Source organism: Lytechinus pictus, chromosome 16 (genome assembly GCF_037042905.1).
Source record: "Lytechinus pictus isolate F3 Inbred chromosome 16, Lp3.0, whole genome shotgun sequence".
In the NCBI taxonomy this organism is placed as follows: Eukaryota; Metazoa; Echinodermata; class Echinoidea; order Temnopleuroida; family Toxopneustidae; genus Lytechinus; species Lytechinus pictus.
The window spans coordinates 27,645,647-27,665,051 of NC_087260.1; the positions used below are offsets into that span (position 1 = coordinate 27,645,647).

At 38.3% G+C, this 19,405-nt stretch overlaps 2 protein-coding genes across 2 annotated transcripts; one reads left to right on the top strand and one right to left on the bottom strand.

The window, feature by feature from the left end:
* Positions 1–1,277: 1,277 nt before the first annotated feature.
* On the bottom strand, positions 1,278–7,369 carry LOC135157050 (galactosylceramide sulfotransferase-like). Its single transcript, XM_064111502.1, has 3 exons — positions 6,912–7,369; positions 4,445–4,671; positions 1,278–3,835 (listed from the first exon to the last, which is right to left on the bottom strand). The coding sequence occupies exons 2-3, from the start codon at positions 4,561–4,563 to the stop codon at positions 2,683–2,685; spliced, it is 1,272 nt and encodes a 423-aa protein (XP_063967572.1). The 5' UTR covers positions 4,564–4,671; positions 6,912–7,369; the 3' UTR covers positions 1,278–2,682.
* Positions 7,370–14,234: 6,865 nt separating this feature from the next.
* LOC129278523 (galactose-3-O-sulfotransferase 4-like) lies at positions 14,235–18,167 on the top strand. Its single transcript, XM_054914676.2, has 3 exons — positions 14,235–14,465; positions 15,457–15,721; positions 16,450–18,167. Exons 2-3 carry the CDS (start codon positions 15,591–15,593, stop codon positions 17,549–17,551), a joined length of 1,233 nt encoding a protein of 410 aa, XP_054770651.2. The 5' UTR covers positions 14,235–14,465; positions 15,457–15,590; the 3' UTR covers positions 17,552–18,167.
* Positions 18,168–19,405: the final 1,238 nt, after the last annotated feature.

A 19,405-nucleotide genomic window follows, 5' to 3' on the forward strand; every position in this document is an offset into this window, starting at 1 on the left:
TCCTCTTTTCTCTTGGTCATGACAATTACGAAGGCAATTAGCGCCCCTCATCTGTACGTCACTGTTTATAAACCTATCGATAAGAGGCTTCTAATGTTCTGCGTTGTTCATACATAATAAAATCAAATTTTATTCATTTAAACAGACAGAAGTAGTTAAACAAGGCTCCAGGTGAAGATGGGTGTGGTGTTGAATTTGGCCCGAAGTTCAAGGCGTTGTGGTTAAAAGATTAAACGAGATTTATAGAAAAGATAGATTGAGTTATCTCCAACGAAACGGCAGTGCAAGTGGAGTCTGTGGAAGCTATATAGCCAGTCGGCCAATTTTCCAATGGTGTCCTTTAAAGAACAAAGCTACCAAGAAATTACATTAAGCGATAGAGAACCACAAAAGCTTGGGGTGCGTTTTATTATTATTATTATTATTTTTTATTCATTATAGTCAACTGCAATTAGCCATTAGGTCTAGAGCCTTTTGGTCTAATAAATACCGATTTGGTTTATTATCATTTGGTCGAATTATTAAACGATCTAAAATAAAATCGAATTTGCATACATTTGTCCATTGTCGAATTGGTTTAACCTGGCACGGATCCAGGGGGGCCTTGCTCCCCTGGGTGGGGGGGGGGGGCTCCGAACACCTGGATCCGTCTCTCTATCTTTAATGATGTTCCTTCCTCTCTCCCCCTTTTCTTTGTGTTTATTCGTCTCCCTCTTTCTCTTCCTTTTCTTCCCCTTTTCTGTATGTCTCTCTTTTTTCAGGAACAGATGGGGTAGGACAGTCAGACTAATTAAATAATAATGATACTAATAAAGCACTCAACCACCTTGATCTGTTTTTTTTATATGTGTTTATTTTTGTTCTTTCCCCTATTTCTCCTATTCTTCTTCTTCTTCTACTTCTCTGTATCTCTCTCTCCCTCTCTCTCTTGGGGAAGGGGGGACAAGGCCCCTCAGACCCCTGGATCCGTTTCTCTATCTTTAATTCTGCGCTTTAAAATCCTTTTCCCCCTCTCTATCCCCCCTTTACCCCATTTTCTTCGTTTTTTTTCTGTGTCTCTTCTTTTTTTTAGGGGGGGGGGGGGCAAAGCCCTTCCAGTCACCTGGATCTGTTTTTTTATGTTTATTTCTGTTCTCTCCCCCTTTTTCCCCTTTTCATTAATTTTCTTCTTCTTCCTCTTCTTATTTTTTCTCCCACTCCCTCCCCTTTTTCTGCCCCCTTGATCTGTTCCAGGTTAAACAATGGATACATTTATTGAAATTAGATTTTTATTTTTAGATCGTTTAATAATTATACCAAATATAATAAACCAAATCGGTATTAGACCAAATTGCTATTAGACAAATTAACAATTGACTGCAGTTGACTCTGTGAAATAAAAAAATGCCCCGCACCCAAGCTTTTATGGATCTCTATCACTTAATGTAATTTTTGGTAGCTTTGGTCTTTGAAGGACACCATAGGAAAAATTGGCTCCCTGGCGAGATTCTACTCCACTTACAATTACCTCATGGCTCCTTTTAGAAGTTTACCCGAAACTCACGCGCCACTTACACGGCCTTTTATAACAAGCCCAATTAAATATTATTCTTTGTTATTTTGTTTTATATTTGGAAAAATTATACCGTACAACTCATATTGGCTCCGACAGGCCTGAACTGTTGAAATAAAAAATGGAATGAAATAGCCGAAAAGTAGAAAGAGATGTGAAACATTATTTTGTGATAACAACATGAGATCTCTTTATTCTTCATCAGTTCAATTATTCAACCTTTTACATTTTGCCCTCATTCTTAAAAAAAAAATAAAAGGTACAAACCTAAGAAGTGTAAAGGCACTTGATATTAAAAATAATAGCATCGACCTGGGAACGATATTCTAAGAAGGGTTGCTGGTTGGCTAAGAAATAAATAGATGAGCAAGGAAAACCATGGTCTTCACTTTAAAATGAAGGTGTTTTCTGTCAGTGAAAATTTGACAAGCAAAAAATAAAAATAAATACATAAATGAATATCACCACTCTCCCGAGCGAAGGTGATTTTAGTCAAGACATCTTTAACAAATACATGTATATAGAAGGCCTTCACTCAAAAATGAAGGTAAATTTTGTCAGAGCCCTCCAAAAGATGGATATCTGACTCTGGTCTATGTGTTAGTAAGCCTAATTAGAGCATAGCCCTTGGGTGCTTTACCCCACCCCAGGGCCCCTGCCTCTCATCAGAGGCGAGATTGAAAATTATTATGTCCATGCTTTAAAAAAGAAGACGGGATCTTATCACAAAGAATGAGGACTCCTTTTATTCAATGAACCACATTACACGAGAGGCATATGCAAAGGTCACAGGAAAATCACTTATTAAAAATGGGTAGCTGAATAAGGCTACTATGACAGACAGACAATCATGCGAAATACCATAGGTATATAGGAATTGGAATTTTTTGTCTAAAATGACCAATAAATTTAGGACCCTCCTTTGGTGCAACTGGAGAAAATAATAATCTTACACCAAACAAATTTTTGGAACTCAATTTCAATATGATAAATTCTACAAATATTATATTTTGAAGTGATTCTTTTCAAGAAAGATTCTAACTATAAAATGAACATTATTTTTTTCAAATAGTTACATAGTATTCAAGTATTCTTTAAATACATAGTATTCAACAGAAATATCTAAAAGTTTAAGAGTTTTGTTTCCGTCTATGGTGTTCACGTGAAAAGTATGTAGGTATACCACGTTGCGTCATACGTTCCCTGATAAGTCGGGTGTAATCAACATCTCCTCTGGCAAGGTTTTTGCACCACACTGAAGGGTTATTCTTTAGAGAAAAAAGCATCACCCTCCTATCTTTCGCGTTCATACGGGTACTGTTGCAGCAAGAGTCATGCGTGGCAGCAAGTCTCGCTCGGAACTCCGCAAGATCTTTTCCAAACTCGGGACCGTAACTTCTCACTTTCCGCCAAAACGTCTCATTAAAATGCTTATAGAGCCAGACGTCTGCTTTGTTCCATGTTTGTATTTTAGTGCGAAGGTCTGGGCCCACCTCGACGTGGTAGTCGGGTGTACGTGTTCCTTTAGCGAGATACAGAATATCATCCATACTCCAACAAAGAAGTTTCCTGAGGAGGATTAAAGACTCATCATAGTATTCGGTGATCATGACGAGGTCGAATTCGGCATCGATCTCGTGGATTTTCCTCTTGACCTTGTCATCATCATTCATGTCGTCATGCGACATACCGAGGTCAAAGAGTTGCTGGTTGTGCATGCTGTCTTTGTAGTACTGTCGCGTTTGCATGACTTTCCGGAAGTGTAATTCTGGATCTCCCATGAACAACTTGAGCGGTTCTCGAGACCGCGGAATGGACCGCCAGATTTCAAAGTAGTAGAATGCAGATTCGAACTGGGCGGATGGTTCTCTCAGTATCGTAATGTATCTGGCATCGTGGAACACAATGCCCATGGATGATCGGTTATAACGTGCATGGTTGGTGAGGATATCATATCCCTTTTGAAATGACCATCGGACTTCCCCCGTATCTTTCACCTCTGTAAGGTTGATCTTGTCCACGTTAAAGATATTCTGGTAGTTGACAAAGTGGTTTCGATGTGGAACCAGGAAGGTAAGATTCTTGAGGTAACCATACCGTTGGATAATGGATGCCAAGGTTGTTGACCCTGTCTTGTGTGTCTTCAGGAAGACCAGTTTCTGATGGGGTACGCATTTGGTGTTACTTGATGCCAATGAAGCCCTGTGTCCCTTGAGTTGCTCTGTGGGTGTATTTCCGTTGGCTTGAAACAGCAGTTCCGGGTCACCGCGACCAGTACCTTTGCTGGAACATAAGGAATGCATTGGGAAAATAGAAAATAGGAAAAGTGAAATAACTTCATGACGTCGTAGAGAGGCATCCTTTAATATCTGACAAATTCTTATTATGGTATAGCGCCCCCATAAGTTTCGGGCATACTCGAACCGAAATGTCCCTTTACACAGCATGGTGAAAATCACAGAATTCATAGTAAACAGTATATGAGGTAGATGAGTCTACGTTTCTCTACTTTAAACCGAATCCTCTTTTTCGGAGAACATTCTTGGGAGTTGTATAATATATAAAAAAATATCTTATAAGTAATATCACTCTGACAGCCAATCAGAAACAAGGATTTCAGCAACTCCCTCACCCCCCCCCCTCCGTAGAAAAACTCAGATCTCGTGTATTCGGCCCTCGATTCACCTTAGCTGTGACATTTGTCATGTTTGTTCGCTACCTTTAGTTCAGTGGTCACACCAGCTTGAGTCCACTTGGGGTGAGATATAGTATAGCAACTTACTCACGAATGCTTCAAACCACGTCCAGAGGTGAACTCAATCCTCGTCGGTGTCAGTCCATTCTTTAAAGTATGGTGGGGGGGGGGGGGGTACACATAACGCAATCATGTACCTGATTTTTTGATTTGCAACAGGAGGTAATGAAAGTATAGCTGATATCGAGACGATGACGAAGATGACAGCGATGATGAAAAGGACGAAGGTCGGGCGAGGGTGGGAAGGAAACGGCATCGTATCGACATCAGACTATAATCATCTTGGAAATCGCGGATGTGGTCATTCATTACCGAGATGAAAGGTATCTTTACTCCATCAAAGAGAGAGATTCACGCGCGTCACCTGGAAAGATTGAATGAATCAAACAAATTGTTATCGTCATGTTTATCTTTCCAACAGCATTAATATCAGCAAAAATGAATGAAAAATGTAAACAAAATGACGTCAATACCAATGACTGAAAATATCAAAAGACTAAAACATCAACTTAAAAAACAGAAAGGGATAATTTTGTTCGTTTGTATTCCATTAATAAGTCGTAATAACATGAGGTTGGGAATTTATTGAAGTATTCTTGACCTTACATATTATAGTCCACCATTAGGGCCCAAATCAATAATTTCTTGTAACTTAAATCAACACTCAAGTCAACCACTATACAATGCCTACTTCATGAAAATGAAAATTAAATCGACATTAATTTTATGTTCGTTTTATTTAATGACATTATAATGTTTGGCTTTAGATACCAGTCCGAATCAGCCTCCTGAATGACAATCCAGTTTGTTAAAAACTCGAAAAAAGAACTGGTTCAAATCTTTTATCAGCTGCAATTGCACAGAATTGAGCTCTCGCATCAAAATCTTGTCAGGAGGTTAATTGTAAAATCCGGGGCTAAGTCTTATCACGCCCTCACTTGACACGACTTAAACAGGGATTGGATTGGAAGGCTCCATATGTTAGAATATTTGTTTTTTGTCATCTCTCTCTCTCTCTCTCTCTCTTCGTATATATGTGACCTTTGGCAGCCTCATCTACAATTCGTTTACGGTTCAACTTTGATACTATAATAGTTTACAGCCGAGCAGTTTGTAGGTGAGCTGGCATCATCAACGAAAATGAAGAGAAAGAGATTAAAAGAAACTGTATTATTTAATAGTGTGAACAACATGGAATATAATTCTCTTTCCATAGCTTTGACTATTTTTTACTCGCAATGAAGGGTTAGCACAGTGGACTATAGGGTGACGGCACTAGGGCGATCGGTCCCTGTGATTTCTCAAGGAATGTGGAGATGAAAGAAAGAGAGAAAAAAATACAAAAGTTTATCGGAAAAAAGTATCCGTGCTTCGAATTAGTTTTGAGCACCCTTTTAGCAGTATCAGTCCTGTCCCGTAAATCCTATCCGCCATGTTGTCCCATTTTACACGAATCAATAATTTCTTTCGGTAAATGAACTTTCATTATTGCGGCATTATCTTTTGAATCATTCAAATGTGGTCGTATTTCGGTATAAAAGGGAGACTTTTTCAAAACATGCGCCATAATTTCAATAAAAACTCACTTCTTTACATGTCACAAATTTAGACATTCTATGGCAAGCAATAGAGGGTACAAAAGTATGATTCTATATATAAAGTGATAAAAATATAATGTATAGCTACCATGCATGAATGATGAAACAACAGGTTACATGGAAAGAAAAGGAGAGAAGAAGAATAACAACAAAAAATGATGGTGCGATGGCGATGGTTGCGACGGCGGCGGTGATGATGGAAATGATGATGATGGTCAATGATTGATATTTTTTATGGTGGTGATGTCTGATGATGATGGTGATCGTTGATGACTGTTATGGAGATTGGTGGTGGTGGTGATGATGATGATGCTGATGGTGATGCCGGTGGTGATGATGATGGTGGTGGTGAGGATGATGATGGTGATGACGATAGTTTATGATGATTGATGATGTTGACATGGCCCTGGGGAGCGGGGGTGCCGAAGCACCCCCAGTATTTTCCTTGGGGGTTCTGTGTTTATTATTCTATATAGGCAGCTGCACACCTATAATTCTGGTATATAGGTGTTAACAAATTGAGAAATGTTACCAAAATTACCTGTATTTTGTACTGAAACCGTTTTTTTTTGTGTGTGTGAATTTTCTCTGAACCAAAATTAGTTTCATTTTGTAGTGAAGCCCGTTATATTTGCTTGTCAATTTACATCAGCACCCCCATTAAAAAAATCGTTCCCATGCAGGGCCCTGGATGGTGATGGTGATGATGGTGGTGATCGATGGGTAATGATGACAATTATGATGATGATGATGGTGGTGATCACGGTGATGACATGAATGACATTTACAGTACTGCGGTCAGTAGAATGTGATAAAAATCATGCAATAATGATATATAGAGTAAAAAAAGTAATGATTAGTCATTAAACAAATAAATCGGACAATATGAGCCGCGGCTGCGTCGGCCATGAACCACTCAACAACATACTTCAATACGGTTTGCATCACATCGTATCTATAAAAGTACTGATAATATGGAATAGGCTTGTGTAAAAAGATGACTTACCAGTCTCTGGAGACTCAGGCTGAGAAATTAAGCCGGTACTTCGGCAATGCTTGGTGTCGAACTTTCTCTACACTTTAATGTGAATCTTGCATGAAACTACAAGTATTATATTTGATTATAAAGATCATGCAGAACTTTGTCGGCTAAAAGTTTGCAGTGACGTGATCGACCTTACATAGCGGGACGGAAAACTGCATGGGTCCGAAGCAAGGTACCATGGTCCTGATATAACCAATCATACAGAAAACAGATGATTTGATTTCCTTGAGAGTCAATGGTTGACGGGAGAAATTTAAACTGCCAACGTATACACAAACAGAATGGCGGAAGTCGAGAGGAGGCGTAGTATTGGCGAGAGAAGAAAGGAGGGGGGGGGGGCTGAAGCGGGTGGCTTGATGAATAATGTGCATATGTGCCTGTGCGTGAGTGCGTGGTGTGGTGCGTGGGGGTACGTATGTACGTAGAGGAAGGGGGTGGGGAGTCACTCTTTCCATTGGCCGGCTACGCAACCTCGTCCAGAAAAATAATGTAAAAAAATATTATGTTTGTGGCAACCACGCAGGCAATCGCCACATGAAACCAGTATCATGTTAAGGCCGAGGAAACCGCCCTTCAGCAAAAAAAAAAACTATAGTAGGATTCTGATTAAAAAGATATTCTATGTACATTTATAGCTCTATCATAAAGGCCTTATAGCCCCTTATAGACCCAGGAATAAATGTAGGCCTATACCCTTAAAATAAAGTAGGGGTCAGAAATATATTTTGATTTTAGGGTTCAAAATTCATTTACTAGTTTTGCGAACCATAAAAATCGAAATGATAAAAAAACAATCCCTCCTCTTCATTAATCGATCTTTTTTTTTTACATGTATAAGAAATGCTTGGACCGTCAGTTGCGTATTTTGTTTATTTTTTGAAAAACAAATGATCTGATTTGAATGTTAAAAAAGTAGCGTAAAATGATAGATGCATCAAAATACTACTTCTCAAATTAATGATCCATTCATGGTACAAAGATCAAGAAACTATTTGAGCAGTTAGGGTCTTAGTGGGGAGGGTGTGGCATATATTAGAATCTTGAGAACATCGATTATGCCAGATATGTCGTAGGATTTAGAAAAGAATTGGGGGCATTCTATTAAAAAGTGACGCCATTGTGATCTCAAGTGAATGGGGGTATTATAGCAATAAACGGCCCAAAATGTAATTTTCTCCCCTTTCTCATCTTTTTTCCTTATTTTTTTGTCGCTATATCGGGGGGTGCTTCTCCTGCTGTGCCTCCCCCATTAACAGCCAACAAAATAAAAGACATATATGCAAGCTCCGATCAGTAGGGAAGGGGGCGGGGATGCGGGGGCGCTAGCTTGCCCCGCAATCATGGTAATTCGCCGTTGGACTGGAGAGAAATGAAGGCCAGTGCCGCTGGTCGGTTGCCAAAGTTGAACCTGCATGAAGATATTTGGGAAAGAAAATACTAAACAACGATTCATGGTCATTTTAACCTTCACTTCTTGACCTTCAGTTAGATGAAGGGTCCACCACCATCCCGATCAGTAGCAGTTTGAATAAATCAGATAACCAGAACAGGTGAGCTTGTAGGCCGCCTAAAAGTGATTCGAAAATACCCAAATTTAAATTCGAATAATTTCGTGTATGGAGAACATGATATCTTTGCGGTAAAACTGATTTGTCCTCTTTTCATGTTTTGATTCAAGTGTCTCCTTACCTGGTAACATGATCGTCAATAACAGATCAGTGGTTCAAGATTTTTATGCGTATAATTATTATGTATACAAAAAGGAAAAAGTAAAAGTTCGGCTTGTAATGGCAACCGTTCTGATTTTGGTTATCTGTTTTTGCTTTTTACAAAAAGGGCGAAAAAAAAGAAAAATCCAAGTAGTTTGGACTATGTGATACTGAATGGGATTTTAAATTAAAGGTCAAGTCTACACCAGCAAAAAGTTTCTTATGGACTCAAGAGATGATAGAAACAAGCATGTGCCTAAATCTTAAAATGTCATCAAAATCGGGTAAAAAGGAGGAATTTGTGATGTTTCAAAATTTTGATTATTTTCACAAAGCAGTACGCAGGCATATACAAATGAGAGAGCCGATGATGTCACACACTTGCTATTTTATGCAATGAGATTTCATGATAAACGAAACGCTCCCTTGTAAACGAAAAACATAAGGAAAAAATATTTATTTCATAATTCATAATAAAATATTGCAATAAAAGAGAAGTTAGTGGGTGACGTCATCAATTTGACGGTTCCCTTTTTATTTATCACGATGTACACCTTTTTCCCCCAATTTAAGCTTTATTTTGAAATGACATAATTTCCTATCTAACCTACGATTTTTATGATTTTTTTAGTTATATGCCTGTCTGATTTAACTTAGTAATGAATCTTTACAGATTTACATTTGTCATTTTGTTGGAAAATCGAGAATAAATCAAAGATAAATATGATCCAGGAAGTAGTACAGGTAGATAGCTAACAGTTACATAATTCTCATAAGAAACCCCAAGAAACCCAATGGTTTTTATACTATTTCTATGTTATTATTGTCGATATTTAGTCTGTTATGCACAGATCCTGATTGAAACTTTTAACGAGCCGGTCTCCACGCAAAGACTAGCATATATACAGTATATATACAGCTTGCTGTTTCAATCCTGAGCGAGAGGGCCTTCAGTACCACAAGGCATTAATAGGCTGTACATTTAGACCCTTAACTCGAGTAAAGGGTTTGCACAGCAGACTAGTCGATACTCGATTTGTACTGTGTCATCGGTAAAGAGCAAACAGACATCCCAGATTATGGAGGACTGATTGATTGCAATCGACAGACAGAATCACGTAAGTGAAAATGAGATAATTCTCTCTAATATAATCGCCACCTCCGCACAAACAACAAGTTGATATGAAGCGAAGTAGAGAGCAGAGAAATCTGTAGTGAAGTAGAGAAATATAAGGCAACCATAGCGCTGGAAAAAAACTAGAATTTAAAGGGGAATCCAACCCAAATAAAAACTTGTTTTTATAAGAAAAGGAAAAATCAGACAAGTTGATAGGTGAAAGTTTGAACAATATTGGACAAACAACAAGAAAGTTATGATTGTTTTAAAGTTGTAAATATTGGTAATCACTATTATATACTCATGGAGACTTCAAATGGGCCGCATATGGGATGTCATAGTGATGTAAGGCAAGGACTACTCTTCCATGTACTCCAATACATATTATGGCAAAAATGTCATTTTTCCCAAAAGCTTTATTTCAAATTATGATATTTTTCTTTCATGAGGACATAAAACAATATACTACCTGGGTTATATTTAGATTACTGATCGACCCAGGGGAATGGGTACTTAGGAGAAAACCAAAAATCCCTGATGATAAAGTACATGGCCTATGGGAAAGTTGTCCTTGCCTCTTGTCATAATCTACCCAGTTGCTAATTTAGTGATCTCAATTTTAAAGCAGCTATAACTTTCTTATTGCTTGTCCGATTTCTTTCAAACTTTCACTATTCTGTTTGGTTTATTTTTCTCCTTCCCAACACAACATTTTATGGCCAAAGCTGGATTCCCCTTTAAGAAAATTATTGGATTTTTTTTCTCAAAACAGTTATATGCACTTCCTGGTTTGTATGCCAAGAGGAATTCAACGATGTCACACTTCCACTATGTTTCATTATTATAAATTTGATGATGAAGAGGATCTCCACCAAATAAAAGAAATCATCATAATAATTCAACATTTACCATTACGAATCAAACCTATTTCAATATTATTGGATGAAAGAATTATTTTTACATATAGACATTGCAAATGTGCGTTTTGTGGAAATGAGCGAAAGTAGATAATATCATAACTTTCTTATTTTACATCTGATTTCGACCTCAAACACGTATGATATTTCTCTATTTATCTATATCAACCTTTTGTCTTAAGTGTACTTGACCTTTAACGCACACAGGTGAAGTTTTATTGGGACAAATTTAACTCTGAGATCGAAATTTTGGCGAGATCGTGAAGCGACGATCCATCCCCGGTGTGACGCTACCATCAAATTCAATAACCGTTCTTCTCGAGTTATGCTGGTCACACCGGGGGAGGGGAGGGGGCAGTTGCCTATCGCCATAGCAGCTATATAGCCTATCTAGTTTTCTCGATTCTAATGCCTATCCACTTATAATGCGCAAAATAATTAATTTCAATTCAATACCTCGCTGAGCACCCAAAAAGGAAGCGTCTCTGCGACGTCTCGAAGAAAGTCGCGGGACGTCGGGGTCCTTTTTTTAGGGGGGGGGGTCCAAGGAGCGGTATCTGTGATATCCCGAGCTCGAGGCGTTCCTGCGACTCCTCAAGACAAGGTGAATTTGCCTGATATCGCTGGGATGTTGCTGCAATGTTACGTCGCGGTGATGTCTCTGGGACCTTGTTTTAGTTGCAGCGATATCTAATAGACATGATAGATGCCTCATGCAGTCGATCGTTGCAGCTAAGGAAAGTCCCCGAGATGTCGCAACAACATCCACCCGACTGTCGGACAAAATGCTTGTCACCTTGTCTGGAGACGTCATATCGCATAAACTGCATAAACTGAATAAAACTTTGTATGTGTGACGCCTCTGCGACGTTGCAGAGATGTTCCTATAGTAAATAGGACCTTCCCCTTCAACCTTCTAAACGGAAATTGCATGCATAATTATGCAGAAGGTTATTAATTTTGGATGTTAAGGAACATTGGGCCAACAAGGCCCCGATTAGCAGCATGAGCTCTCACTTTAAAAATATATCTTTGATTATAACATTGCTTATTTCCCTAATCTTGTTTCATTTTCAATTTCGTTATAATTATTTCTAATTATTCATTGATTGATCGGATCATTCATTTATTGTTCATTTATTTACTTTTTTAATCAGTATATTTATTTATTTATTTATTTGCTAACTTATCTATTTATTTCCTTATTTACTCAGCAATTATTAATAATAAATAATACAAAACATTTATAGGGCGCTTAATACGGGCGTTTCTAAGCACACTGTGTTCTAAATTTAACTTTACATGGGGGAAAAAAATATTAAATGGGCATATTAACACAAGGTGTGACAAAAAAAAAAAATCATGAAAAAAGAAAAAAAAATACTAACAGATTAAAACTGGTGTGCACCTCCAATGACCGACCCACAACTGGGATTCATTGATTGAAAAGGTATGTTTTGAGCAGGGCCTTAAACTGACTGACGGACTTGGCACTATGCATGTAAGAGGGTAACTTGTTCCAAAGAGAAGGGGCAATAGAAGAAAAAGCCCGGTCACCATATTTTGTAGAAGTGCGCGGTCCAGGAGTTAACTGCAATGTAAATGATGAACGGAGGTGTCTTGAGGAGGTGCTAGAACGTAAAGAAATGAGATCTGTGAGATATTTGGGGGATTGACCATTCAGAATTTTGTAGGTAAGGAGGAGGACTTTGAAAGATATACGATGATGTATGGGAAGCCAGTGGAGAGAACGCAGGATTGGGGTAATATGCTCAGATTTCCTACAGAGAGAGATTATTTTGTTTATTCGTTTCATTTTTTTGTTGTTGGGGGGAGGGAACTTGTGACCAAAGAAGGTGTGAAACTTATGTGTTTTCGAAGTTCAATCCCTCGACAATTCACGCTGGTCGCGAGGTCACGCGAGTATTTTCCCTCATACCAGCGTGATCTCCAGTTCGGTTAACTCCGTTGGTTTCCGAAATGCATCATAAGCGGGTCATAATGCATCCTCTTCAGGCCGAACGAAACCAAACTTTTGTTTCTGGTCATCCCTTTGTCTTCCAATCTGTTTTGAGTGTGCGGGTGTGAGTGTGGGTGAGGAAGATGTACGTTTGAAAGGAAGGTATCTACACTTTTGATCAAAATAAATTCCATGGAAATGATTGAGGCCTGACGATATCCCCCACCATGGGCATGTACCAACTGCAAAGAATAGTTTCCAATCAGTTACAACGAGTTCATCACAGGGGCTAATCATTATTATACAGACCTGCATTAATAAATTTGGGCCCCACTTCCGTGTAAAACCCTCATTCTACAGAGAGAAAGACGGCTGTATGAACATGACTTGCTTGATCTTTCAGAGGCTTTTCAATTCAAAGATCTCCGAGGTCTTTCATAATTCCTGATTGATCTCTCAGTGATCTTCATGATCTATGATCTCCACCACTTTTTGAAACGGTCCAAAACAGTCTTTCAGCGGTCTTTCAGCAGGAAAGTAGTCTTTTGATGGTCTTTCAGCAGTCTTTCAGCGGTTTCTTGATGAACTTTCAAAGTTCTTACTAGTCTCTCAAGATTTTTGCTGAGATCACTGAAAGACTCTTAAGAGATCATTGAAGGACCATTGGTGACATATTGCAGCCGACTGTTGTAAGACCTTGCCAATGTTGGGTCTTTCAAAAGTCCTACAAATGTCTCCCTTCTGAGGAATGGGGGCCTAGATAATCACGTAGAATATAAATAAAGTTATGGTCTATAGGCCCTATGTGAAGTTCGTTTGCGGACCCCCGTTCCCCCAAAAGAAAAACCTGAAGAGGGCATACAAGAAATGAAAATAAGAACAAAAATAGCATTCAGTTGATAATAGAACATTCTCTGAGATTCGATGTATGATATAAAAAACAAAATAAAACAGCATGGACGCGAGTAGCACGAATTAACTCACAGTCACAAGGAATCACCCGTTTAGATTATCTCTATGCATTGCTTTGACGTATTCACAAAAACCATGGAGTCTAATTAGTCTGCAAGTGTCATGAAAACAGCAGCTTTTCCGCATGCGCAGAAGTAGCATTCAAGTAGATTTGCAGTTGTTCCCGGTACTGCTACCTCCTTACGGTAAACTTGCCAATTCGTCTATTACCAACTCGTCCACTCACCACATGGTCTACTTTCATTTTAGCCTAATGACATTCCGTCCATCATCATTTCGTCTAATAACCGTTTGGTCCATTGGTCCAATTCGTCTTTAATATCACAATTTCGTCTATGACCATTTCGTCTCGTAAACAGTTGGTCTAACATCCATTTCATTTTCATTTATTTTGCACAATCTAACACAATTATTAGTCCAATTAAACGGAATGGCATTAGACTAAATGAAAGTAGACCATGTGGTGAGTGGACGAACTGATGGTAGACCAAATGATAGTAGACGAGTTGACGAATTGGAAATAAACCCGGCATCCTTCCCGTCCCGTACCGAAAATTTCCTCATATAGACAATGAGGCGGGAAACTAAAAATCAATTTTACTTGGCATCATATATATGATCACGTACGTAGCGAGGTCGGATGGTAATGTCATAACAACGTCACTCATTCATTCATTCATCCTCCGGCAAGGGACCAAGCCAGGCTGCCTGAACTCCTCCATGAACTCGGGAGTGATGTGCATCCTCTTGATGAAGTTTGATGGTTCATTTTGATGTGACAATTTCGACTATTTATTTGCGCTTGAAGGAGTGATCATACTACATTTGCATACCATTACCGTAAGTTAATTTACGCAATTCATAATTGTCATGATTGTAATATATAGACTAATAAACTCAATTTGATTCTATTTCATTTATTTTTTCAGTCAGAAAAACTTTCGCTCTGTTTTGATTGTGTATTTTGTCTGAGTTCTTTAATGCCTTTTTTACTCACATGCACGTAATGCTTTTCTGGCATGTGACGAGTCTACCTGTGATGAGATATTTATATCATAACATCGAAGCCTATTATGCTTTCAATGAATTAATCTATTCATCAAAATATAAATTAGATGAAAAACTCAAGATATTTTAAAGTAGTCGATATATAGGGTACCATAATGCACCAAACTTACAATTGATCATCTGCTTTTACAGACGTGTACTTTCGAAACAACTGACTAGAAACTTGACATGTTTCCAAAAATTATTGATCACTGCAACGTTAGAAATTAAGTGTTGCAATATAAGGCCTACGTACCATGCATGATACGTTAGCTAGTTTTTTTTTATTCAGCTGTGGTTGTTTGTTTGTTTTATTTGTTCACCTTTATAATACTTTTGAAGAAAAAAAAAATAAAATCACTACCAACACTGTTCTCCTCATGTTACAAAGCATACTGGCTGCACCAATAGTTACTTAATCAGCTCCGTTTGCGAAGACATTATTTTGAGTAGGCTATTGAAGTGTTCAGATTATTTGTATCTTATCTGTGAGATTTTCTATACTGTATATGGCACTGGCGTACAGATGGGTGGGAAAATGGGGAAGTCCCGTGAGTGCGTCGTGGTCTAGTGGTTCCGACTCTCGACTTTGAAACAAAGGGTCGTGGGTTCGAATCCTAGCCATGGAGTTATTTCCTTCGGCAATAAATTTATCCACATTGTGCTGCACTCAACCCAGGTGAGGTGAATGTGTACCCGGTAGGAAGAAATTCCTTGAATGCTTGAGCACCTATAGGCAGCCAACTAAAGCCGGGGTAATAATTTTCTTTGAATTCCTAAACAGGGCAGTTCCTGCAAAGTTACATCCCGTGAAGAATAAATACTCCTTTATCATTATCACTGCACCATTAGACGAGGAATCTTCTAAACCTGTCTTCTGTCTTTCCAAACCAACCTTAGACATGTTAGGTGGAGAACATGGTCTCTCAGAGGCGCTTCGTGGTAGCCTGCATCACCATGGCGTTGTTGGTTACCATGGTAATTTACTTGACATGCACAGTGGCAGATGGTGTTGTGACATTTCTTCTGAACAAGAATGTACTTACTACGTAAGTAGAAGCGAAACAGTTTACATGATTATTTTTGTTTGTTTTAACACTGTAAAGCAATTGTGAGGTCTTTCTGTGGACTTCAAGTTTTGGTTCAAGAGTTTTTTCAAGGGGCCATGCAGGGGGGGGGGGTGAGTTGGGGTAGGGGTGGTAGTAAATTGACAGAACTATAAATATTTCAAATGTTTTCATCCAAAGGTTATAAGAACAAAATGGGGGGGGGGGTGGCGGTCGAACAACCAAATACATATTTTTTTACAATCCTATCATACGAAAGTACAATTTCCAGTGATGATTATGAACATAATATCAGTTCATCGAAGTCTAGCTGTGATACAAATGCACCCCTTTTGATTTTTCTATTTGTTGTCGAGGAAATATCAATTTAATTGCTCCCCAACGGTGTCAGACAGAGTATATTCAAAATTTTAGTAAAACGAAATGAAATACTACTTATATGTAACATCGATCCCTGTTGAACCCAACAACGTCGTAATACTGATACAATTTTGTTCTTTTTACAAACCCAGACAATTCATAGTAAAAAAATTATCTCTATAGATTGCCCCCCCCCCAAAAAAAAAAAAAAAAAAAAAAAATCTCTTTTTAACGCTACTATGTTGTTGGTGGTGATGATGATGACGACGATGTTGACGAAGATGATGGTGTTGATGGCAGCGATGAGAACTTTATGACAAAAATGCTTTTATTTTTTTATCATCTGGTAGGAATGGAATCAGCCCTGACTTTGAACACCAAATTGTTCATCCAGTCGACGTCACGCATCACCCAATCCTCGGGAACTCAAAGACCATACCAGATCCTCTGCAGCCTCGTCTCGTGTTCCTAAAGACGCACAAAACGGCATCATCAACTGTTACTTCGGTCCTGCAACGGTATGGTTATCTCAACGGCCTCTCCTTCCTCATGCCAAAATGTGGGCATACCCTGGACACGTACCATCACTTTGATGGCTTCAAAGTCAAAGGCCTCTCATCCAAGTCTGCAAAAACGAACAACATGCAATTCAACTTTCTAACAAACCACGCCCGCTACAGCCGAACGGACATGGATAGAGTTTTCGGGGGAGCGAGGTACGTCACTATATTACGTGACCCTGTTGAGCAATTCGAATCCATGTTCTATTATTTCGAGATGTTTCGATATCTCCCACCGGGGAAGAATTCGCTGGGGGCGTTCTTTGAAGACCCGGAGCAAAAATTCGAACTCATGAGGAGCAAAAAGAAGCAGTATACGGAGAAGCGGATGCATAATCAACAACTCTTTGATCTAGGAGTTGAGCTAGATGACATGGATGATCCTTCCATCATAAATGAGACTATAGATCGTCTCCATGGTGAGCTTGACCTGGTGATGATCACCGAGTACTTTGACGAGTCCGTGTTGCTTTTAAGTAAAATGATGAATTGGAGTTTGGCCGATGTTAGATACATAACGAGAGGTCAGAGGAAAAGAAGTTTTCGCGAACCACTTACTGACGTCACGCGCGATCAGATTAGCGCGTGGAATTCCGCGGATTTGAAACTATACGAGCATTTCAACAGAACGTTCTGGGAAAAGGTGAAGCAGTATGGGCCCAATTTTGAGGAGGATTTAAACGAGTTTCGACGACTGCAACGCGATTTATCTCAGACTTGTCGTGATATGGGTAATGATGACGTCACTGATCGTCGAGTCGTGAGGGCAAGGATCAAAGTAGGAGCACCGGAGTGGTGCTCACTTTTCTTTACGGACGATGTGCATTTTACATCCCTCATTCGCCAAAGAATGAAGAATAAAGGAATGCCACTCTACGATTCATGCGGCTAGACGAATAAGAACTAAATCACAAACCGCATTTGTAATAAATATGATTAATACTGTGAAAGGAAAAATGTCGACCCTAAAATTTTGTTTCAGATAAGAAAATCATATTTTTAAAAATCTACATCTTTCCGATTCTTGCGAAGCACATGCTTTTCGAAAAATAGGACCAAGGGATCTGTTGACCCACTACTAGCACTCTGCTGCAGGATTTGAACAAGAAAAGTGGAATTCAGTTTTATTATACATGTTATATACGAAGCTCAGACAACGCTTCAGGGACAGAAGACACTGAAAATATGCTGAAGTCACAGTCAACTGTCTGAAGAATGTTAAAATTGTATGATGGAAATACAGGGTAAAGACATGTTCTAAGTTATTTATAGAGAAAATACGGGTTAAATGATGTTGAAATGCTTAAGGATATCCTATAGGAAGTATTCTGAAGAACGCAGACATCGTTTGGACATTGTTGTTGATTTTTTTTTTTTCATGGAAAAAGTGGAGCATTGAAATAATATTCATCTGAATAGCATGTTACCATCTAATCTAGCTTAAAAGGGGAAGTCCACCCAAATAAAAATTGGAATTTGAATATTATGTTGTGCATAATAACTGTTTTAAAAAGAAATATAAGGGAAATTTTAAAATGTCATAACTTTCTCATTTTACATACAAGATCGATAATTTTTTCAGCGTAATGCTTGATCGATTTTTCTCTATTGATTCTCATTAACCCTTTTTTCTGGGGTGGACTTGACCTTTAAAAAGTCGACACCATGTTGTATGATTAATTCATTTTGATATTTACCTATTAGGTAAAGAATGAGCGAAGAAAACTGGAAATGGGGTAATAAAAGTAATACCCCTTAATGATGCAATAGTCCAGGATAGGCCCCATAGACAAAGGGTCGAACCTTGTTTTTTTAGATATACAATGTTTTTTTATGGTTTCTTGTCAATTCGAGGGTGCTGATTCCGAATCTGAATGATGCCACTCTTGTAACCTTGAGCATTTTCCGCAAATTGGCAAAATCCAATATGGCCGCCAAAATATGCAAATTACCCATGAAAATCATAAAATTGCCAACACATTAGCTATAAAATGCATGTAGTTGTTGTGCAGAAGTGAAATACCAATTGGAAAAGCGATATTTGACAAAATATTTATTTTATTGATATTCAAAATGGCCACCATAACCCCTGTATACTTTATTATGTAGAATATGAATGGGGAAAATATTTTTTCAAACAAGAGCACTATTATTGCATGTTATTGTGACCTGCGAGTGGACTACTGTCTGAAAACATGACTATTAACAAAACTATGTCATTTGTATACTATCTAATGTGATAAATGCTGTATTATGATATTCAAAATGGCTGTCATAGACCCCTTATACTGTGTACAATATATAAAAGGGGACAAATAATGTTCACAACCTTTGAATTTGTTTGACTTTAAAATGCCAATAACTGCGAAATATTGGTGTAACACTGTCTGACAACAAGGATTTCTAACGAAACATATCATTTCCCTTGCAATTTCGGTAATTATGCTGCATGTTGACATTCAAAATGGCTGCCATAGGCCCTATCTGTATTATGAACAAAGCGAATGGAGAAACTAATTTTCACAAGAGTAAAAACAATAAAATGAATGTAATTGTAATCTATACGAGTGAAATATTGTCTAAACACATGATTTCTGGCGAAACATATCATTTCATTTTTCATGCATGAGATAAATGCTGTATTGTAAAATTCAAAATGGCCCCTATGGGCCCTTACAGTATTATCTACAATGTAAATGGGGACAAATACTTTTGAAAGAATTAGGATTTGCCTGACTATGAAATC